Source organism: Dasypus novemcinctus, chromosome 9, assembly GCF_030445035.2.
Source record: "Dasypus novemcinctus isolate mDasNov1 chromosome 9, mDasNov1.1.hap2, whole genome shotgun sequence".
NCBI lineage: Eukaryota > Metazoa > Chordata > Mammalia > Cingulata > Dasypodidae > Dasypus > Dasypus novemcinctus.
Genome location: NC_080681.1, coordinates 26,646,916 through 26,671,256, shown reverse-complemented (window position 1 = coordinate 26,671,256; position 24,341 = coordinate 26,646,916). Strand labels below are relative to the sequence as shown.

Genomic DNA, 24,341 nt, shown 5'->3' with positions numbered 1-24,341 from the left:
AGTGGTGGATATTAGGTAGCTCAGTGTACATTGAAAGGCAGATACAGAAAGGGACAAACACCAGCAGGAACTATAGCCAACATTATGTTTGGAAAGGGGACTGGATATTGTATAGACAAAAGAAAAACCGAATCCTGTGGGAGCCCATAGGGAAGGGAACTATAATTCCATTATCTGGAGACAACTGTATTTTATGTATTTCTTGGTCAAGGACAATGGGGAAAATTATGACAAATATTTTATAAATATTTGGGAAATGTGATGCCAAAGACTCCAGATTTGAACTTGTGTACACCGAAAAGCATACTTTCTTCCTTTGAGTTTATAGGTGGAGTCTGCTTGTATCGTTGCCATTCCAAATAGGATGTCTGGCACAACCGTAAAGCTGACAGCCAGTCTTGCAGGCGACTAGCGTGATGAACAGGAGGCATAGCTATAGTAGTAGTGCCCTTACTTACACTATGTAAACTTTATCTTTTTTATGTATATATGTTGATTTATATCCTTCACTTCCCAAAGAGGATATAAGACAAAAAGCTAAAATAAACATTCAGTTACTTACTTTAAAGATGCTTTTTAATAGCTTTCTCAATAAACAGGGGAAAGTTATGTGCTTAAAATATTTTGTCTGTTTTATTTAGATAATTTGGACACCATCTATATCAGTTAGGCTGGATAACAGTGTTAGCTTTAATAGTAATAAAAAATGATCAGTCAAACTGAGGTGGGCTATGGGTGGGAGGCTCTTTGTCTCTTCAGAGATAACCTTAACCTAAGCTGTCTGTCCTGACTTGTGGGTGTGGAAAAGTAAGAGGCTGCAGTCCTGCCCTTGGTAACCATGGCAATGACTCCAGTCCCAGGAAACAGTTTAACAATGCAAAGTCTATAAACTTTAAATATTCAGGGAAAATGCAAACCAAATGTGCTAAAAGCTTATCTAGAATATATGAAGTCCATGCTAAAAGCTTACCTAGGATGTGGAAGATATATGCTAATTCAAGCCTATTGAGAACTGAAACAAAGGACCATTTGGCCTTTCCTTTCTGTATAAAAGGGACTCAAAAATCTTGTTCGGGGCTTGGGTTTGAAACAGAAAGCTCCCGAGTCCAGCCGACTGTCAATAAACCATTTTTCCTTCTCAAAATCATTCCTGAGTCCTGGCCTTTCTATACACAAATAATTGAACCTAGTATCAAATTCTACAACATTTTGGGGGCTCTCCCGGGATTGCAAACAAAGGCCTGAGATGGTAGCATTTTGCTGCCCCTTCCAAATCCCCGAGGAAGCCGGGAGGACTCGGTGAACCCCAAATCTGGGTGCCCCTGGATTAAATTTAATCCAGAAAAGATGTGGGCTCCACCAGAATCTTCCCGACGAAAATCGAGGGCAACGGAAGGTCTGAAGAGAAAGATTCTGGGAACGAAAAAGAACTCCGAACATGAAAGAAGGTAAGACTCCCCGGTGTGCACAATCTGGAGAACCCTAGCTTTAATTGCTAGGGAGGGGGAGGCTGATCACCTCCTGAGAGAACCTTAGTAGCCCCAGAAAATTGGGGGGAAGCCATTCTCTCTAGGTCTGGAAAAAGGAGAAAAATTGGGAAAAAGCCTGGTGTTTTGGGTTTGTCTAACTGCATGTTAGAATCTGGTACTAGTCTTATATCCACTGAAGGAATGGAGGCTTGATTTTAATAAGAAAGCCTGTTTATAGGTTCAAGTCCTAATGTCCTGGAGAAAAAAAATGGGAAAAAGCCTGGTGTTTTGGGGTTGTCTAACTGCATGTTAGAATCTGGTACTAGTCTTATATCCACTGAAGGAGTGGAGGCTTGATTATAATAGAAAGGGCTGTTTATAGGTTCGAGTCCTAACATCCTGGAAATTGGTCTGGATTCTTAAAAAACTTTGTTACAGGAAAATGGATCGGCTTTTCTAGTGAAGCTTGGTCTGGGTGTAAAGTTAAACAGTGAAAAAGGTCTAGCTGGAATCTTTTGTTATGGTGCTGAATTGTGAATGAATTAGCTTTATAGCAAATGTTAATGTTAAGTGTTCCCTCTAAGGTTTGTGATGGCTGCAGGGGGAGCCATGCTGAAAAAAACAAATATATAGAATTTATGGGTCAGATTAGTGACCTTTGTGCTTCTGTCTGTGTCAGCTCAATATTGGTGTTGGAGTTCTGGGATTATGTAAAGTGGTGGAATTTAACTGAGCTGGAACCCTCCCTTGCCATTGGCAAGGGGGTGAATTGATTATGGGGCAAAACTGAGGAGTCTGGATGTTTGTGGAGTCTGGATGTTTGCGCTGCTCTGCTGCCTCATCTCTGGTCTGCCCCTTTGCTGGGGCTTGGAGGCCATCAGTGTCGGCGCCACGCATCCGGGTTTGTTGGGGCTGCCCCAGTCAGGGTGGCTGGGTCCCTGGGAGGGGTGCTGATTGAGTAGGTTCTGTCTGCCCATTTTGGCAGAAAGCTGGAAAGGGGGGAGGGGCTAGCCCCTTTCCAGTGAGTCCACACCTTCTATTCATAAGCTGCATTCCTATTTGATTGTTGTGTCCCCGATTGCCTGGAAGGGGGAAGGTGAGGGGATGAAAAACAGAATCAAAGTAAATGCAGTAAAGTTCCCTCCCTAGGGTGTCAAAAGCCAAAAATACATTTGCATTCTGCCCAGGTTCTTTACTTTTCTGAATCTCTCTCTCTCTCTGTAAGACTATAAAAATACTTTAAAATGTTTTAGAACTGTAAACTTGTCTGAAGAAAGGAGCCTACCACTTGAAGCAATAGACCTCTAATCACTTGATAGCCTTTTCAATGATCGGGCTGGGAACTTCAAGGTTGTGAGACTACAGAGGAAGAAAAAAAAAGGAATGAAAAGCCACTTTAAAATCTGTTTGGCTTTTGTCAGTTGCTGGCGGCTAAGAATTCACGGTAAAAAAGGTAAAAACAGTAGTTTAAAATGAATCTTTAAATGCCAATACTCTCTTGCTGGTAAATTAAATGCATAACTTGCAGATGAGAATTTGTTTTGGTACTAAGAAAAGGCAGAACTTCACAAGATTGTTACTAATAAAATTCTTGTAGCTTAATTAATAAAAGTATCCAATTCACCTTAAGGTTAAAACTTAATGAAAACTCTAACTAAGAATTAAGATCATTTATAGATGCATTTATATTATAAAACAGCGGAAAAATAATAACTGAAATTATAACTGAGTGAATTTAACCTGAAACTATTATTGTAAGTGTAAATTCTAAACTAACCTTACCTTCATTTATGGTTACTTCAAGCCTAACCTCACCCCTTGCCTTTGCCTATGGTTATTTCATAATAGCTTCTGCCCCTACAGTCCAGAGAAGGGCTGGGACATCCCTGTCTCCTGTCCTGGTATTAGTAACCCTGCTTTCTCTCATGAATCCAAGTGTAAACTAAATTGCTGCCTGGTAGAATCTGTAGCCCTTAGGGTTAAACGACCTCTGGAATTTTATTATCTCCAAGGACTGGGGGGAATAAAGGAAGTCTCCTGCTTTAACTGTCAGTGTTGCTAAGAGTGGCAATTCATGAGAGAAACCAGTCTGTCTCCCTGAGGCTTCAAATAGCCTCAGCGAATATACATAGAATTAATCTTGTTGCTTATCCAAAATTCTGTTAAATTCAAGGTAAAATATAAAGTTCTGAAACAAAAGATAATTGTGTTAAAAACATTGGGAACATTTTGGTTACAAGCCATTAGTTAAGAAACAAAATTCTTGTGTAAAACTGCATGGTCATAGTGTAAAACTGCACAGTCATAGTGCAAATTAAGAAAAGTTTCAGGAGTCTTTGAAATATTTTGCAGTCACACTTATTTTGTAAAAAAGAAAATGGAAGTTTTAAGTAACTTAAGTTATGTTTTTGTGTCAAACTACTCATGCCTGCTTATTTGCTCAAATTGTTGGGGTTAAATATGCAGTTATATAAATAATATATATTTCTAAAACCCAAAATTAAATTAAATGGCATATAAAATAATGCAAATTATAAGTAACATCACTGAGTTGTGTTTCTGTGTCTAACTCTCTTTGTGCCTGCCTACTTGCTCAGTGTATATCTTCATACATCGGGATAATAATATCAAATTAACAAGTGAAAATTCCTAAAAGAGCTCTATTCAAATTGTTAAAAATTAAATATGCAGTTATATGTGAATAAATATTCTTGGAACCCAAATTAGACTAAGCAGAATGAAAAAGTCATATAAAAATCTGATTATAGGAACTATTGGGAAAGGGACTCCTCTTTGCAAGAGCTTTGAGGGCGAGACTAGGTGTGGCAGATGAAACCTATCTACTAGGCTGGGGAATTGAGAATCAGTTTGCCCTGTAATTTCCCAGTTTAAACCTTTTAACAGCCATAAAAGGTAATTAGTAGCTCTGTTGACAAATTTCAGTAAGTGAAAAAAAAAAAAGGTCCATAAAAACTATGGAGAAATCTTTCCTGGATTATGAATAAACAAATTAGGTAATTGTGTAATGTGTTTTGAAACCTGGTAGTCAGTATGCTTTTAAAAATTATTCATTTTCATAACTTAAAGAAAAGAAGTTTTAGCTTCCTGTGGAAAAAAAAGGAGAACATTCCTTTCATAAACTATAATGGTTTCAATTTTATTTAGCTTGAGTGTAATCTCCCATAGTTTATAAATTAACCATTAACTAAATTAACATTATATGTACAAAATCTTTAGAGTAATAAAAATTGTAAGTTCACGTTAATGAAATTAAGCTAAAGAAGAAAGATTGTAGATATACTCTCAAATAAATAAGTTTCTTTGGTTAATAATTGTAATTTAAAAAGTTTATTTAAACGTAAGATAACTAGTCAATGTGATTGTAGTCAATTATAAAGAGTTTGTAAAACATCTTCCAAACTAAAAATGTTTAAAAGTCTAGCTCTAGAAGTCATTGTTAACTAAAAACTTGGATTAGTATTGGTGGCAAAGAATAACTTTGTGGTAATAAAACCTGTCCGAAGGCCACCACAAGGTGCATAATTAAGTAAATAGTAATAAAAGTTATCTTGATTCTATTGGGCATCTTCTGTTTTTAAATTAACAATGAAAAATAGTTTTTTCCCTCAATTACTAAAGTAAAATACCTACTATTATCTTCATGGTAAAATTGTGTAAGTAAACAGTCATTTGATATATGATGTGTTGCATTAAATTGTTTAAAATATATATAAAAACAAGGAATAAACTTTAACATTGTCAAACTCTTTTGTGCTTTCAAACCAGGCCTTGAATACATTACAGGTTGCCTCTCCATGTGAGTTATTGGCTAGGCTGGTCACTGACCCCTCAATTAGAAATATTTGCTATATAAGCCTTTGGTTCTGCTCCTGAAGTCAAAGGAAACTACAATGCAGTTTCAAGCTCCTGCAGCAGCCAGTGATGACTCGGTACAGCCAAGCGTACAATGGATATCACCTCCAGATTGGCACTGTTCCATAGTGCCAGAGAGCACTGTGCACCAGGCTGGTAGAATACTGGAAACTCTCTCTAGGATCAACAATGCTGCGACTTGCTCACTGCGTGAAGAACATGCTAAGTGGAGCCATGATACCAGGATACTGTAAGTAAAACTTAAACACAATTGGCATTATGGCTTTCTCGCATGGAGAGATAACATGTAAAGTATTACAAACCTGAAACTTGAAACTATTAATTGCAACTCTGAATCCTTATGCATTAAGTAATACATTAGTTAATATTAAGTACTGTACTTTTATCCTGTACTAAATATATGCCTAATAATTATAACATTATCTTTTCTATTTTGAACCAAGTGCAAAAGTATATTAGACATGTTAGATTCCTAGTAAATTCATTTTCTAAACAGTTAATAAACATGTCTATAGAATAAGGTGGCAATCTCAGCCAGGCTCAGTCAACTTACTATTCTACTCTACTGTGTAGCAAAAATGAGGCTTGCTTGCTAATAATGAGTCTCATATTGAACAGTCAAAATTGTACAATTAAAACCAAAATATAAAAAACCTTTATTCTGTAGTTCTGATCACTCCCACAGCTAAAAACTAAGAAAATTTCCAACTTGGTGTACTAATCCTGAATGAAACCAATTGCCCAAAGGGTGCCAGTTCACCAGGAGCATCTGACAGAGCACATGAGTGCCAATCATTAAACAGCTTGAAATGTGTCTTCAAACAAAGCTAAGTATCTATTGCAATTTCTCTCTAAAAATAAATAACTTAGGAAAAAAAAATACATATATATACTGTTCCCACCAGCTTTTAAAAAGGGGTGCCATCTTTATAGGCACCTAACCTTGCCTACCTCTGTAATCCAATGTCCTCTTTTAAAACCAGGTATTCCAAAATTTTAATTAAGTTTGTTTCTTTCAGAATGAACATTTTATTAACCATATGAAAACTTCATCCAACTTCATGCAGAAGGCCAGCTCCATCTTCCTCCAGTTAAAATAAAATAGAGTTTTACACCTTGTTAGGCAATGACTACAGCCCATGGCCAGCAAGAAGCAGTTACAGAATAGAGATCATCTCCCTTCAACACCCCTTTAAGATTAAAGGTGTAAACTCTTTAAGGGTGAAACAAGATTGATAGATAGATCTGGAGCCTGGCTGGAGATCTACGTGGGCGCTGGAGGCCCCGGGATGACTGCAGAGGTTTCTGCTGTCCGGAGTGAAAACTTCTAAACTTCTAGGAACAGGCTCCTGGATGCTACACTGAAAATTGATAAGTAAAGTAATCAGTCAAAACAACAAACAGCCATCCACCTCATAGCTCCAACAATAATTATGCCAAAGCCTAGCAAGTTAAACTTTGGCATAAGGGGGGAAATGATGTGGGCTATGGGTGGGCCGCTCTTTGTCTCTTCAGAGATAACCTTAACCTAAACTGACTGTCCTGACTTGTGGGTGTGGAAAGGTAAGAGGCTGCAGTCCTGCCCTTTGTGACTATGGCAGCGACTCCAGTCTCAGGAAACAGTTTAACAATGCAAAGTCTATAAACTTTAAATATTCAGGGAAAATGCAAACAAAATGTACTAAAAGCTTATCTAGAATGTATGAAGTCCATGCTAAAAGCTTACCTAGGATGTGGAAGATATATGCTAATTCAGGCCTTTTGAGAACTGAAACAAAAGGACCATTTGGCCTTTCCTTTCTGTATAAAAGGGACTCAAAAATCTTGTTCGGGGCTTGGGTTTGAAACAGAAGGCTCCCGAGTCCAGCCGGTCATCAATAAACCATTATTCCTTCTCAAAATCATTCCTGAGTCCTGGCCTTTCTATACACAAATAATTGAACCTAGTATCAAATTCTACAACAAAGCAATCATAATTATTAGGTAAATAGGTTTAAAAAAAGCTCAGTAAAACACACATAGGACAAAACAGAACAGAAGGATAAACCAGTAGTTTTTAAGTTCAAAACAATTTCCTTACAATTTTTTTGACTTCCAGGTATGCGTTTATATGACATGCTCTTTTAAAGAAACAAAACAAAACAAAACTTTATTGAGGTATCATTTACATACCATACAATTCACTCATTTGGGGTGAATGAGTCAATGATTTGTAAAGCAAATTTCCCCACCTGTACAACCTTCACAGTCATCAAGATTCAGAACATTTTCGTAATCCAAGTATGACCCCCATACCTGTGGACGGTTAGTCCTCTTTCCCACTCCCAGCCATAGGTAACCAGTAATCTACTAATGTCTCTATAGATTTGTCTTTTCATGAAGTTTCATATAAATGGAATTGTGCAGGATGTAGTCTTTCTGTCTAGTTTATTTCATTTAGCATAATGTTTTGGAGGTTCATTTTTGTTGTAATTTTATTATTCTTTAATCATAGTTAAAACTTTTTGATATAAAAAATATTTTTCCTTAAAAATGGAAAATAGCGCTTAAGCATTTAAAGCAGGGGCTCTTATCCAGGTGTCCATGGACCCCCAAGGGGTCCGTAGAAAGATTTCAGAGGGTCTGTGACCTTGAATTGAATTGAATATTCAAAAGAAACATTATTCTTGTGGGGAAGTGTTGGTGCAGGTGTGATATATTTATTAAATAATATACAGTATAGTGTGGACTTAGTAAAGGGTCCATGGTTTTCACCTGACTGGCAAGGAGTCTGGGGAACAAAAAAGTTAAGAACCCTGATTTAAAATGAAATATTGCAAGTCAGTGTAGCTCAGCGGTTGAGCACCGGCTTCCCACATACAGGGTCAATCCCCAGCCCTGGTAACTCAAAAAAAAAACCAAACAAACAAAAATAAATAAATAAAATGCAATATTAAGAATAGAAATTCTGTTTAGAATGAAAATGAAAACCTTATTATGTGTGATCACAAATGGCAAATTCTTGATATATGAATCTTCAAAATTAAAAAAAACCCAAATTTGTTCTCCTTTACTAACTCTGAGAAAGTTCAGAGTGTGTGTGTAAATACGTATATACATATATATATATTAATATAAATGAACATAAAATGGTATCTTCATCAGTTTTTGCTAGGTTATATGCTGTAGTACAAACAACCTCAAGATCTCAGTGGATTATCTACAATAAAGATTTATTTCTTGCTCATGAACCCATCAGCTGTGGCTGAGCTGCAGTTCTGCTCCAGGCTCTGAGTGTGGTGCTGCTTTCTTCTTCATTCTGGAATCAAGACTGAAGGAGTGGCCTCCACCTGGGATATGTCATTCCTCTGGGGATGGGAAAGAACATGAGCTTTGGTGGAAACAGGCAATGGCTCCAGACACTTCTGCCCAGACACATGCTATTATCTAGAGCAAGTCACTGGTCAAACCCATTGGAATGGGGAACTATTTTCCTTGAGAGGCACTAAAATCACCTTGCGATGGAAAGGATGTCTATCAATGCTTTCTTGGGAAGCAAGGGATCATTGGTACAACCATACCATCTACCATAATGCTTTTGTGGGGGAGTAGAACAATTCTGAATAAACAAAATGATTCTTTTTCTACTGAGAATTAAATGCAAACAGGAAAATTTTCCACTAGGTAAGAGATTATCCATGAATATCTGAGATAAATGGAAATGCATTAGTCACGATTACTAACCTCCAATTGGCTCATGAATAGGCAGAGTAAAACCATGCAGATCCTTAAAAGTCTCTGACTGGGCAGCAGATCTCTTTTGGATTTTTAGCTACAACGTTCATTTATCAAGAAGTTGCCCCCCCCCCCCCCCCCTTTTTTAGACCTATAAGATAAAAATGTGAATACTTGAAATTCTGTCACAGTAAATGTCAAAATGGGTTTTGTTGTTTGTTCCTTTATCAAAGCCTCTGTTTAGCCATTTGTCTCGCTTCTGTTCCTCCAACACCCTAAGTGTTTTCATCCTTGGGCCTGATTGGTTCCCCTCCAGGGATCCTCTTCCTTCAGTGTTGCACCTGCTGACTCTTCCTCACATTGTCTCTTTAAAGATGCCATCCCTTACTACTCTATGAAAAGCATTTATTTCTCCTCACTCCTTTAACCCCTCCCTTTAGCAATCCCTTCCAGTTTCTCCCGAACTTACTCCCTTGTTTATCACGATTTTTTCCTATTTGGAATCGTCACCTGATTTTCCTAATATTTTTATTTTTATTTTTTGCTGCAAAAAGCTTTATTGTTTATGTTTGATTCAGGGCTTGTTAGAAGGCTGCAAGGTGGCTGGAAGGAGGGGCTCAGGCAGAAGCCTGGGTGCCAGGGGAGCACAGAGGGGCCCCCACCAATTCCCCCAGTGGCCTCTAGTGGCCTCTGGGTTCCCAAGGCTCCTAGTCAGTCTTGAGGGTCTCTTCAGAAATTCTTTTTAAACTTGTCGGTGTGACCGGATGTTAAGGCAACTCAACCCTTGCCCTGGAGAATATCTATAAACATGGGATTTTGGTTTAGGAGATTAGTTTTAATTTACCGTAGGCCAGGATCCATTTTAGTCGTTCCTCTTAAGGGCACAGTCAACTGATTGAGCTGCGTGGAAATCATTTCAGACTGTTTATTTATTTTATGGTACCAAAGCTGGGAAACGAGCCCGGGACCTCGTGTGTGGGAAGCCCACTGAGCCACATCGGCTGCCCTGAGTTGGTTTTTTCATCAGTTTGCTTGTTTTGCTTTTTAGGAGTCATCGGGGACCAAACCTGGGACTGACCTCCTGTGTGGGAAGCAGGTGTTCAGCCACTTGGGCCACATCTGCTCCCTGGATTATCACTGACAGATATCTTTGGTCATTGGTGGATTTTAGCGTTCATGACTTTAAATATTTTTAATGTGTGATTATGTGGCCTATTACTGAGTACACATATGAACTATAGCAGTATGTTGGAGAACATGCTAAACTAACGAGGGAGCCTCACCTATCTTGCAGCCTTAGTTCTTCTTCTCTTGTCCTTGCTTACGTAGACAGTAATCTTTACCGAGGTGATTAAAAACAGTGATTTGTGTGTATGGCTGAGAATAGTTTAAAAAAGTCCCTAAAAGAAACACAAACACTAAAAATCTGAAATTTACCTTTTGCTTACCTAAAGTAGTCAAAAGGACTTTATTTTTATTTTTCCTGGGTTTCATGAGAAAACTGTGGTTAAAAAATTAATGGACAATTTCCATTAATCAAAAGTATATCCTTTATCTTACTTAAATATATCTTTTTAAGCTTTTAAAAATGATTTTTTACTATAGAACATTTTCATGCATACAAAATACATAAATACATGTATCTGTATTTTTATCTCTCTAATAGCTATATTATATGGCTATCTATATAATATCTATAGTAAAAAGCAGAGGTGAACCATAGCTCACAGGGCAAATCTCGCCTGCTGCGTATTTTTTAAATAAAAGCTTTATTGGTACACAGCCACACCCATTCATTTTTGGATGGCCTATGGCTGCTTTCACACTACAATGGCAGAGTTGAGTAGCTACAGCAGAGACTTTCTGGCCCATAAAGTGAAAAATATCTACTGTCTGGCCCTTTGCATTAAAAAGTTTGCAGGCTGCTGTTACAGAGAATAATAAAATGTTTATCTATATACCCACATTCAACTTAAGAAGTAAAACACAGCTAATAGTTTGACATTCCTTGTGTGTCTCTCCTCAAGATGATCTCTTTCTCCTGCTTAAAAGCAACTGATAACCTGAATTTTATGTTGATCATTCGTTTGCTTTTCTTAAAAGTTTGTGCTACATATGTGTCTTTAAATAATGTCTTTTAAGGGTTTATGTATACTTGGATCTTGCATGTTTTAGGACTTTTAAAAAATAATGCCATCCTGTAGGAATTCTTCCATTAATTTTTTTTTTTGAGATTTATCCAAGTTGTTGCATAAAGTTGGTGTTGATTTTTACTGCTATATATAGCCTTATATACATACATATGCTACAATTTATTCATTTTTCTGTTTCTAGTATTCTCTAATTTCCAACAGGGTGGCCTTAAATGCACATGTACTTCCTCAAATTTTGTGTATTACGTAGCCATATATTACCACAGAAATTGATTTTATTCTTGCTTTAGATTTCTAATTAATTTCCTGGGTCACTGAGAAGGCGAATTCAGTGACAACATCCAGGGATCAGCTGCGTATACTAATGTAAGTTCCACTACATTAGGCAGATAGGTCAAATGCTGGTTCCTCTGCTTGGTAGCTGTTATAATTTGAACAAGTGCCTTAACTTGGTTTCTTGTATGAAAACAAGGAGTAAAAGAATACCTATTCAATAGCACTGCTATCTGGTTAAAAAGAGGGAAATACAACACGTACTCTACATTTGTAGTAAGGTTTACCTAAGATACTTGTGCCTTTAGCACATTTTTTGGAACATCTCAAGTAACCGATATGTGCATCGCATTTATTATTCTTTTTATCCTCTTCATGATCCTCCATGATCCTAGGTGAGGAGATTACAAGTGAGAAAACTGAACCTCAGAGAAGTAACGTGACTTGACCAAGTTCTCACAGCTACTATACATCTAAACTTGGATTAAAATTGATCTCTGCCTGATGACAAACACTTTTTCTTTTACTATACCATATACATATATACTTTTTTCTTTCGACAGAGAAAATTATGTCAAACGAGATTAAATGTTGTATTCCCCTCTATAGAACAGGAGAGAGAATTGGCTTTCTCCTCCCCATCACATTTCAACTATGTTCCACAGAAGGCCTTTCTCATTTTTTATTATTATTATAAGCAGGCAGATTGGAAGGATTTGTAAACTAAAACACAGCTGCTAAGTATAAATTTAGGCTTATCAAGATGAGTGTCCCTCTTAACAACATGGTTTCTCAAACTCCTTCCACATTAAGTTGCTTTTTTACCAGATGTCTCTTGGTGTGCGTGTTTCTTGTACATCAGCAATTTTATTTGCATGCCCTTTTCATGCCACTATTCTGATTTATCACACTTCTCACATTGATTTTTTTCCCCCTCTCTACTTGTAAAAGAAAGTAGCTGTTTGTGCACAGATGGTGGATGCTATTTAGTATTATCAGAGTAATTCATGTTAAATTTATGAGCTGTTCCTGAGTAGCATTTTAGTGAGGGGCATTAAGGAAGGACAGCTCAAAGGGAGGTCATAACTCATCTTTTAACCTGTTTCTTTTGGTGTTTCTCTCCTGACAACTCAAGTATTGGCAAGCTGTTTAAATTTCAGCTCTATATTTTGCTGACTTCAATAGTGGAACTTTGCACCCATCTAATAGAGGTAAGGGAGCAGGCACATACATTTCCCATAAATTATTGGAGGTTATTGTTAACTAATAACAAAATGAATGAGTGGAAGTGAGGGTGAAATATATTAATGGTGATTCTTTCCTTCCTTCCACTTTTGCTTCCTTCTACAAATTTTTATTGAGTAGAGAAATGCTTATTATGGTATTATCTGAATACTCTTGCTTATAATAAAACAAGAGTAACTACAAGGAAAACGTACTCTTAATTTATAAGTGACATCATCAATAAATTCCAATATCACGTTGACACAATCCTAATGTCCACTTTTTTCAGTAAAGTTATTTAAATGATGCCACTTCCAGTGGATGTGTTGATTTACAGTAAGGATAAAAGACAATGGTTTCCAGCAACAAATTGGGCTTATTTTTTCTATTATTCATATTCACGTATCAGCCTAAAACCTTCCTAAGGCTTTGCTTGATTGTTTTGGTTGTTTGTCTGTGTATGTCTCACTATACTTACTAGCTATAGAAAAGGCATTAAATGTTATTTAAGAAGAAAAATTTGCCATGTAGATAACTTCCCTTATTTATCTTTAGTCTTTTGAAGAAAAAAAAGAAAAGATGTATTTTCAGTATTTAAAAGACCTTAAAGATATTGGGCATATATCCAAATGTCAGGAAGGAAGGAAGGAGGGAGGAGTGAGGGAGGAAAGAGAGAAGAAAGAAGAGAAGCAAGCAAGCATGCGTGCTCCTGTTATTGTGGAGGCTAGACCTTTGGTTGGAAAGAATTTAATGATCCATTCCTGAAACACATCAACCACAAAAGGTTAAATGGAGTCCTTTTTGGTTAATTGCTTCTTCGGATCTTGTAACACACTTATTTTCTTCAGTCATTCATGTCCATATGTAGATCTTTTAAGTATTGTCAGTATATTTTCTTTCCTTTTTAAAAAGTGAATATAAAACACTTTGGATAGTCAGTTTTATTGAGGTTCTAAGAATGTTTTTGAGTGATTCATAGTAATTTAAATCCTTTGCCTGAAATCTTGGATGTTGCTAAATTTCAGCCTGTAATTTTCTTCCTTTGCTAGATATTGAAGCATATTTTTATAATACCACATTACACTCATTTGAATTGTGAGCCTTTGTAAAGTCATGCAGATCTTTCCCACTCTACAAAAGGATGCATTTTAAGCAGAAGAAATAGAAGGCTAAATTATGTAGTAGGTAAAAGGAGTAGGCTGTGGTAAATTGGGAGAGTAAGTACAAAGAACCCCAAAGCACATGGTGTATGCAATGTCAGTAAAATTTAAAATATGCTTGCCAGTCAAATGAAAATTTGTTTGATTTTTAATGTTTTTTTCCAAAGATGGGAAACTATTAATATGAAATGTTTATTGAGAGATTTTTGTACATGTGAATTGCACACTTATTTGGAAGCTTTGAATTCTGATTATTCATATCTGCTTAATATTCTATTGTGCCAGCATTCCATCATTTTGACAATCCCATTTCCATGGGATTTCATACATTTTTTTTTAAACAAATCAATTTTATTGATACATATTAGTAAACCATACAATTTATCCAAAGTATGCAATCAGTAGTATTTTGTATTATCATGTAGTTGTGCATCATCACTTCAATTGTTACTAGAGCATTTCATTTTAGTAATAATAATAATAAAAAATAGACAAACAAGAAAATTCCTCACCTCTTAATCTCTCTATGCTTCCACCACTGTACATAGCTGCTATTTCTGGCTATTCTATCCAAAATGTATAATCAATGGCTTTTAGTATAATCACAATGTTATACATTCATTATCTCAAAAATTTTAGACAATTTCATTACTCCAAAAATCAAGTCTCCATACTCCTTAGTATTCCTTCCTTAGACCTACATAACCACTAATCTCATTTCATCTTTATAAATTGATTTATATTTACATTTTACATAAATCATACAGTATGTAGTACTCTGTGTCTGGTCTCCTGTACTTAGTATAGTGGTTTTTGTTTTTTGTTTTTGATATTAATATTTGTAATATTAAATTTGTTCAGCTTTAAAGAAAAAGAATCTCATATATGCAATTCTATGTATATTAATATTTCACATAATGTATTTATATTTCACATAATATACTTACTTCATAATAGGGCAATCGTATACTATTTGTCCTTTCGTGTCTGGATTGCTTCTCTCAACATAATGTCCTCCAGGTTCATCCATGTTATCATATTGTCCATAACTTCATATCTTCTTACTGCTGCATAATATTCCATCATGTGTATACATCACAATTTGCTTCCTGGGTTATTTCCAACTTTTGACTGTCATGAATAACACTGCTATGAACACTGGTGTGCAGATATCTATTCATTCACTGCTCAAGGTTCTTCTGGATATATACCTAGTAATGGTAATGCTGGGTCATATGGCAAGTCTATATTCAGATTTCTTAGGAACTGCCAAATAGTACTCCACAGTGGCTGTACCACTCTACATTCCCACCAACAGTGAGTAAGTGTTTCTATCTCATCATATCCTCTCCAACATGTATAATTTTCTGACTTTTTAGTAGTGCCCATTCCAATAGGTGTGAAATGATATCTCATTGTAGGTTAGACTTGCATTTCCCTAATCACTAGTGATGTTCAACATTTTTTCAAGTGTTTTTCACCATTTGTATTTCTTCTTTGGACAGTTGTCTTTTGCCCATTTTAAAATCAGCTAGTTTGTCTTTTTATTGTTGAGTTTTATAATCTCTTTATATATCCTGGATATTAAACCCTTATCAGGTATGCAATTGCCAAATATTTTCTCCCCTTGAGTCAGCTGCCTTTTCACCCTTTTGGCAATATCCTTTGAGGGGCAAAAGTGTTTAATTTTGAGGAGGTCACAGTTATCTATTTTTTCTTTTGTTGCTCGTGCTTTGGGTGTAAGGTTTAAGAAACTATAGCCTACAAGATCTTGAAGATGTTTTCCTACATTTTCTTCTCAGAGTATTATGGTTATTGTTTTTATATTTAAGTCCTTAATAATTTTGAGTTAATTTTTGTATAAAGTGTGAGATAGGGGTCATCTTTCTTTATTTTGGATATAGCTATCCATTTCTCCCAACACCATTTGTTGAATAGAGTGTTCTGGCCCAGTTGGGTGGTCTTAACAGTCTTGTCAAAAATCACTTGACTGTAGAAGCAAGGGCCAATTTCTGAGTTCTCAATTTGGTTTCATTGGCCGATCTGTCTGTCTTAATGCCAGTACCAAGTGGTCTTTACTACTGTAGCTAAGTAATACACTTTAAAGACAGGAAGTGAGAGTCTTCCAACTTCATTCTTCTTTTGAAAGACTTTTTTTTTTTTTTTTTGTTATTTGGGGCCCCTTACTCTTCCAAATGAATTTAATTATTGGCTTTTCAATTTCTGCAAAAATGCTGTTGGGGTTTTTATTGGGATTGCATTGAATCTGTAAATCAGTTTGGGTAGAATTGACATCTTAATGATATTTAGTCTTCCAATCCATGAACACAGAATGTCTTTCCATTTATTTAAGTCTTCTTCGGTTTCTTTTAGCAATGTTTTGTAGTTTTCTGAATACAGGTCCTTTATGACCTTGATTAAGTTTATTCCTAAATATTTGGTTGTTTTAGTTGCTATAATAAATGGAATTTTTTTTCTGATTTCCTCCTCGGATTGCACATCAATAGTGTATAGAAACACTATTGATTTTTGTGTATAAACTTTGTGTCCCATCACTTTGCTGAATTTGTCTATTAATTCTAGTAGCTTCGTTGTGGCTTTTTTAGGGTTTTGTAGATATAGGATCATGTTATCAGTGAATAGTGAAAGTTTTACTTCTTCCTTTCCTATTTTGGTGCTTTTTCTTTATCAAGCCTAATTGCTCTAGCTGGAACTTCTAGCACAGTATTGAATAATAATGGTGACAGTAGGCATCCTTGTCTTGTTCCTGATCTTGGTGGGAAAGCTTTCAGTTTTTCACCATTGAGTACAATGCTAGGTGTAGGCTTTTCATATATACACTTTACTATATTGAGAAAGCTTCCTTCTATTCCTATCTTTTGGAGTGTTTCTATCAAGAAAGTGTACTGTATTTTGTCAAATGCCTTTTCTGCATCAATCGAGAAGATCATGTGATTTTTCTTCAATTTATCGATGTGGTTTATTACACTAATTAATTCTTCTCTCTGTCCCTCACTCTCCTAGGAGTTGTGAAGCACTGTCCTGGTCTGCTAACCTCCAAAGTGGGTCCCTTGGGCAGCTTTTGGCTCTTTCTCTGTTGTTTTTATAAGAGTGCTGAGCCTTCTCTTCCTAATCCCATACCATCTTGCAACAATCCATATATATTTTTAAAATTCTCTTTTAACTATATAACTTTGAGTTAAAAAAAAAATCAAATGTAATTCAAAGTCTTTTGTCAAAATGGCCCTGGACAACTCTTTTGACTAATCATAATGTCTGAACATAGTAAGAAACATTATGATAATATGATACAATATAATTGCTGATGTTATTGATTTTACCTTTTTTTTTCTGATTACAAAATAATATGTTGATATTAGAATATTTAGAAAGTTTGGAAACCTTCATAGAAATATTATATTTTACATTAATCCCAATGTTTAGAATAATGACTTTAACATTTTCTTGTATAGCTTTTAAGTTTTCTAATTTTCTCACCCTCATATATACACACATTGAAATCTAGGTTGTATACAAAATTAATACCTGCTAATTTCTCTTAATAACATACAATGAAACTTTCTCCAAGTTACTAGATATTTCCTTACATACACACATTAGAATCTGTGTTGTATACAGTATTTATACCTGCCATTTTCTCTTAATCATATACAGTGAAACTTTTCCCAAATTACTAGATATTTTCCTAAAACATTACTTTTAATCACTTTATTATATTCTATCATATGGATACACCTTATTGTATACCATCAGAGGGATAAGTCATAATTAATTTCACTAAACTTTTGTTTTAAGATGTTTCTTGCCTCTACATTTTTGTATGTCTGGTTAACCCAAGTGGAATTTGTCTTCTACTCCAAGGTCCACATCATGCCTAAATGGAGCTTTTCCTTTCACAAATCTTTTCTGCGGGAACAATAACTGAACCTTCTTACTCTGCCCAATCATTGCTCTTGTCTTTTCAATTATTGTGCCTTACCATAATATTTCTTCTATTATTGCAGTTAAAGGCCACATAAATGCTTTATTTTAGTTCAAAAAATTAAACTGCTTGAGGCAAGAGCCTTTAGAGTAGTACTCTGGATGTTATGATGTTTCAAAAGCATTTATGTTGATTTATTTTAAAGGTAAAAGAAGTCTATATTATGATTTCATCCTTTTACTATAGTAATGCATTTAGAAATTGTATTATTTTAGCATTTGATCTGAGAGAGATTTTGGAGACTATCAAATTCAACTCTTGATTTCACGTAGACCTGTTAAATTAATTGTTCAAGGTTACCTGGTTAGTTAATAGCAGAGACAGGACTAGAACTCATTTTTTGTCTTCTAATGATTTTTCTACACAGGACTGATCAACACTGTTGCTAAAGTAAGATAAGCTTTGCTGTAGATTTAATCTCCAAGTGTGTCAGTTCACTTTAGTTGTTTTTATAACAGCAGGCAAAAATTTTTTAAAAAAGATTTATTTAATTAATTAATTTCTCTCTACCCCCTTGTTGTTTGTATTTGCTGTGTTTGTTTGTTGTGTGCTGGTCTTCTTGTTTTTTTCTTTTAGGAGGCACCAGAACTGGAACTGGGACCTCCCATGTGGGAGGGAGGTATCTAATTGCTTGAGCCACCTCCACTCACTGCTTTGTTGTATCTCTCATATTTTCCTCCGCGTGTCTCTTGTTGTGTCATCGTGTTTCGCCAGTTTCACTGTGTTGCTTGTCTTCCTTAGGAGAACCAGGAACCAAACCCAGACCTCCCATGTGGTAGGTGAGAGCTCAATCACTTGAGCCATATCAGCTTCCCAGCAGGCAAAACTTTTGATTCTAACAGCGATAGCCTTATTTTTTGAAATACAGAGTTGGAGAATAAGTCATTATTACTGCAGAAATGACTCAAATGTCCTAGTGACATTAGCTTTATCTTTGCATATGAGTGACACAGTATTTATACTTAAATTTACTCTATATTAGCCTTTTGTTTCCTTTTAATTTTTATTTAAAAAGAAATACATAGCCCTTCCCTTCCCATTCTTCCTTTTCCTTTATTTAAAAACAAAAATTTGAGGTGATAACCAGTGAGGCCAAGGAAGTGGCTGGTAGGATTGAGGCAGAGGTGGTGAAGCTGAGGAGATGACGTTGCCTTGGCCAAGGTGTCCGGGCAGGGCAGGGAGCGGGGCTGGTATGACATACAGGGAGACTGAGTGAACCAGTAAATAGATTCAGGATAATGGGAGCCAGGCTTTTCCTATTGGAGAAAGAGGTTACAAATATGGAAAGGGAGAAGGCCAGATTAGTGGTTTTGAATTAGAATTGGAGGTGTCAGTCTTAACTCAAGATATTTAACATCTGTTTTTCTCCCTCCCTCCCTTGCTCTATCTCTCTGTCATCTGTCTACCTAGATCTATGTAGTTTGTGTGTATTTATTATGCACATATATTGTGTTTGTATTATATATATGTTTCCTAGCACTTATATCTTGATTTCCATATAAATCTCTACAAAGGAACCAGAGCTCCTTGAGAAATGTCTCATTCCAAAAACTAGAGTGGGAAAAATACCAGATTAGCCTGAATCTTATGTCAGAAAGTAAAGGAATGTACAGAGAATGATGAAGACATATCCAAAAAAACAAACAACAAAAAAACACAAAACACAGATGCCAGCCTGAAGGGACTCCTGTCAACCAAATTTGGAACTGTTTGAACAACAAAATAAATTTTGATATTAATGGATTATAACCCACTGAGTAAAATAGAAATTCCTGAGTCCATGTTCATGTAATTAAATGAATGAGTAAATAAATACTCATTCATCCTTCCTCATAGGAAGCTTGCTAATGATATCTAAATTGAAAAAATTTAAAAGTAGCAATTTATGTTATTTTAGCATAAGAAAAGTAACAAGAGAAAAATAGCTGAGAGAATTCTAAATTTGCATCTGCGAAGTACAAACTGGTAATGGGAGTACTGGATCAGGGAATGCTGCTTTTGTTTTGTTTGTTTTTAAGCCTTGTAGAAGGACTTGACTTTTCCTAACTATAAACATTTTTATTTTGAAATAATTTCAAAATCTAGTATTAAGAGCAATTTATTTTTATTCACAACCATGCCATGTAGAGAATTATAGTTACTTTTTTGCTCTTCTACAGCTTTTGTTTTCCTGAGAGTTCAGAAATCCTTTTTTTTTCAAAAATTTTTTTTCAAAAATTTTTTTTTTTTTTTAAGGAGGTATCAGGGATAGAACCCAAGACCTCTTACATGGGAATACATGGGAAGCACTTGATTACAAGTGGCAAGTGAGGGACTTTAAGGTTCTAAGTCTTTTTAGTTTTAATAGTTTATCAACTAACCCTTCTGGTTTAGCTCTATGTGCACATCTATGTCCATGGTTCCTGGTCCTTCTAATTCCTGAGCCCTTATGGGATTCTCTATCATAAGTGCTTGATTCCTCCTATTTTACTATTCTCTTGTTGGTTTAGTTTTCAGCTTTCTCTTCACTGCTATTTCAGTTATCCCTTGACAGTCAGATTCCAGTTTCTAAAAAATAGACATATCTCATTTGTGATAGTTTCTTCATTATAACCTTGAGAGTCTATGGCATTTGTTTGTTTCTTTTTGACTGTCACTTTTTGGGATATATTTTAAGAGGAAACATAAAAATACATGTTCAATATACTCTATCAAATCAGAATTCCAATCATCTGTTTGATTCTTGACATATTTCACTAATATTGGTGATGCCTAAGAAAAGTATGATTGTTACTACTTTTTTATTGATGTTGACTTTTGTGTGTTTTTTTTCATTAGGATGCTTCATTGATGGACATGAATTCTTTCAGCCCTGTGATGCCAACATCCCCTTTATCAATGATAAACCAAATCAAGTTTGAAGATGAGCCAGATTTGAAGGATCTCTTCATTACAGTTGATGAACCTGAAAGCCATGTTACTACAATTGAAACTTTCATTACTTATAGGATCATTACTAAGGTAAATATCTAAGGAACATTTTCTTGAATATAGCTGCTATCTTTGAAATTTTGGAAATGCTTCTTATTCATTATAATTCTCAGCATTACAGAATCTTAGTGGAATTGCTATTTTTTCCACCATTTTGAATAAGACATTATATTTTATCTGTTATTCACTTGTTTTCTAGGAAGTAGTGAAATTCAAATTAACTTAAGAAATAGTATCTTATTTTATAGTGGTTATGCTTTTTAGAATAAGAACACTTCACTTTTTAGTTTTAAAAGTTCTAACTAAGTACCCTTGGAAAAGAAGAGATTCAGGTTGCTAGTAAGGAAAATAACTAATTAAAAACAACATAATATTTTGTACTAATATTTCTTATGAAGATTACAAAAATAAATTTTATTTAATTTTCAGATAGGAGCAAGTGACTATTATATCTTAAATATAATATACTGTTACTTGTCTAGGGCAGAGGGAGATTTTGAACCCTAGTCTCCTTAATCCTAGGCAAAGGTCTGCAAAAAGACAATTTATCTCCTGCAAAATAAAGCAAACAAATAGTATAACCTGTGTTTTCTTTAAAGAAGTCTTTATACAATGGCAGCCTTCAATAATTGTTCATGAAGCCTCACCCTAGCCCTGTATGGTTCATAAATGGACATCACCTTTGTAGCTCAAAAGGTTCTAGACTGTCTTCCTTATAATCACTTCTTCTAATGCAGTTTCCACACTCTTGCTTACTGTTTCTTAAACATGCATTAATCTGATCTTTTCACCCAAATACTTAAACTTTTTCCTTGGCTACTCATTTCCTACAGAACCAAGTGCCGGACTCCTTTATAAGACACACAAAGAGCTGTTCAGGCTGGTGCCAACCTACGATCTTACTCCCTGCATTTAATACCCTGCTCTCCACTTACATAGAACAACTTCTATTCTCCGAATATTCTACGGTCTTTCTGGTTCTCATGACTTTGCATGTACTTTTCTTTTCTTCCTTGTATTTTCTTTACCATCTCATATAGAAGAACTCCTATTTATTTTTTCAAGACACAACTCAAAGGTTGGCTCCCTGTGAAGACTTCTCTTGTTCTTCCCTGGCCCCAGCTGAAGTTATCCTCTTTCCTCTTTTCTCATAGTGTTCTAAATAAACCCTTATAGAATGCAAAGCACTGGAATCAGTATAGCAAATGAATTGAAAGCATGTAGTTAGTCCCTCTAACCCTCAGTTATTTTGAATTTATAAAACTGAGATGATGATAAGACCTATTTCTGTAGATTTTCCAGAAGAATTGATTTAGGGCAAGTAATCTATATAAAGCACTTAGCAAAGTACTTACTGAACATGGGAAGTATTCAGTAATTGCCATTTACTCATCTATGAATTCATACCTATGTTTTTATTTATTTATCTTAGGAGTCCATAAGTATCTCAGAGATGATAACTGTGTCTTTTTTATTGGAATCATAATTCCAAACACAATGCTTAAGACATAGTAAGCAAACAGTTTAAGTTTTGGTGAATGAGTGAGTGAAGGAATTTATAGTATCATAGTCATTTCAAGAGGTGGCGGAACAAGACAACGTGAGGTTGAATCTTTATTCTTCCTCTTTTTGACAGTGTATCCTGGTATTTAATTAACTTCTCAACAACTTTGTTGCCTCATTTAACAGAACTACCTCATGGAATCATTGTGAAAATTAAAAGTGTTTGTACATGTATACTGGTAAAAACAGAGCCAACTTTCTCCTAATTGCTGTTATAATTATAATCCTCCATTATCATTTCCTTCCTAACAAAGAGTTTGTGAAACTGAATTATTTCCCTATCATTTGCTTCTTTCAGAAAGATACACATAAGCCATTCAATAGATTTCATTCTGATCATAGATACACAAGTCTTAGTTATCCATATGTACATCATACTTTAAATCAACAGCTCTTGTTATAGCAGTATTAATAATAATACAAAGCATAAAACTGCCTAACATTTTATTGTGTGCCAGGCAGTATTCTAACCCTTTATACATATTAACTCATTTAAGCTCTGCAATCTTATGAGGTAGATATTTTGATTGCTTCTCCCGTCCCCATTTTATGAATGAGGGCACTGAAACTCAGCAGCTTACCAAAGGTTACACAGCACAGTACTTGGCTGAGCTGAGATTTAAACCCAGATAGTTTACTTTCATACTGGAATTTTGCTATTATTTTTTTGGGTGTCTGTATATGGATATAGAAAACTGTGTTTTAGTTTAAATGTTACAAACTAAATTCCTTTGTTCTACTTCTCATTACTTTAAGTACATCCTAGTATATAGATTATACCTATATATACTGAAATAAGCATTGGAGATACAAATATAAAAATAGTAGATTAAAATTATCTTATCAAAATGTAGTGTGTGTGTGTATATATATGAGAGAGACATATATACATTGACAGTCTACTTAAGAATGACCCAACTATAAATAAATTGTATAAAGAAAACCATGGTCTGGACATCAGTTCCCCTCATGGAAAATTACCCTTTATTTCCAAGTTAGAATACCTGAGGAGACTGCCTTCTCTTTTGGAGATTAGAGGATTAGAGATGTGCCTTCCCTTAACACCTATAGAAGCAAGAACTAAGAGGTTTAACAAGTGACTTTCCTACCATATCCTCTTTGTGAAAACATACCCTTAGGTGCCTGCTACCATGCAAGTAGGGAGGAAGGTGTGTCCTTGATTGGCTTAATTGACTACTGGGATTCATTTTCTCTCAAAAACAGTTCTCTAAATCCTCAGAGCTTAGAATAACTGTTTGCACTTGATAAAATATTGGTATTTTTTGAATGAATGTGTCAAAACCCACCCCCTGCCCTACCTCTTCTGTTGTTGTCAGCAGCACGGGAATCTCTGTTTCTTTTTGTTACATCATCTTGCTGTGTCAGCTCTCTGTGTGTGCGGCGCTATTCCTGGGCAGGCTGAACTTTCTTTCATGCTGGGCGGCTCTCCTTACAGAGCGCACTCCTTGCACGTGGGGCTCCCCTACGCGGGGACACCCCTGCATGGCAGGGCACTCCTTGCGCACATCAGCTCTGCGCATGGGCCAGCTCCACACGGGTCAAGGAGGCCCGGGGTTTGAACCAGGGACCTCCCATATGGTAGATGGACGCCCTAACCACTGGGCCAAGTCCACTTCCCAATAAGTATTTTTTAATGTTTTGTGTTTATATATATATATATATATATATGAATGTGTGTATTTGCTTATAGTCACACACACCAACTAGTTACATATATTGGTAAACTTTTTCTACAAGATATAGTTTCCTGTTTTTACCATTTCCACAACTTCTATCATTTTGTGTAATACTTAACTTTCTGTAGGTTTTATGAACAATTTCTTGTGCTTCTACATCTCATCTCATTCCCATACTCCATGCCCCATTTTTCCCCACTAAAAAGGAAACATTTTGGCAA

General features: G+C 35.5%; 1 protein-coding gene across 2 annotated transcripts in view; it reads left to right on the top strand.

The window, feature by feature from the left end:
• The window catches only part of SNX7 (sorting nexin 7), a 111,611-nt gene that overhangs the window by 6,619 nt on the left and 80,651 nt on the right, over positions 1–24,341 (top strand). For both annotated transcript variants that reach the window (XM_004471694.3, XM_012530331.3), the window contains exon 2: positions 20,708–20,890. In XM_004471694.3, the coding sequence (XP_004471751.1) occupies positions 20,708–20,890 (183 nt within the window). The remainder of the gene's footprint in view (positions 1–20,707; positions 20,891–24,341) is intronic.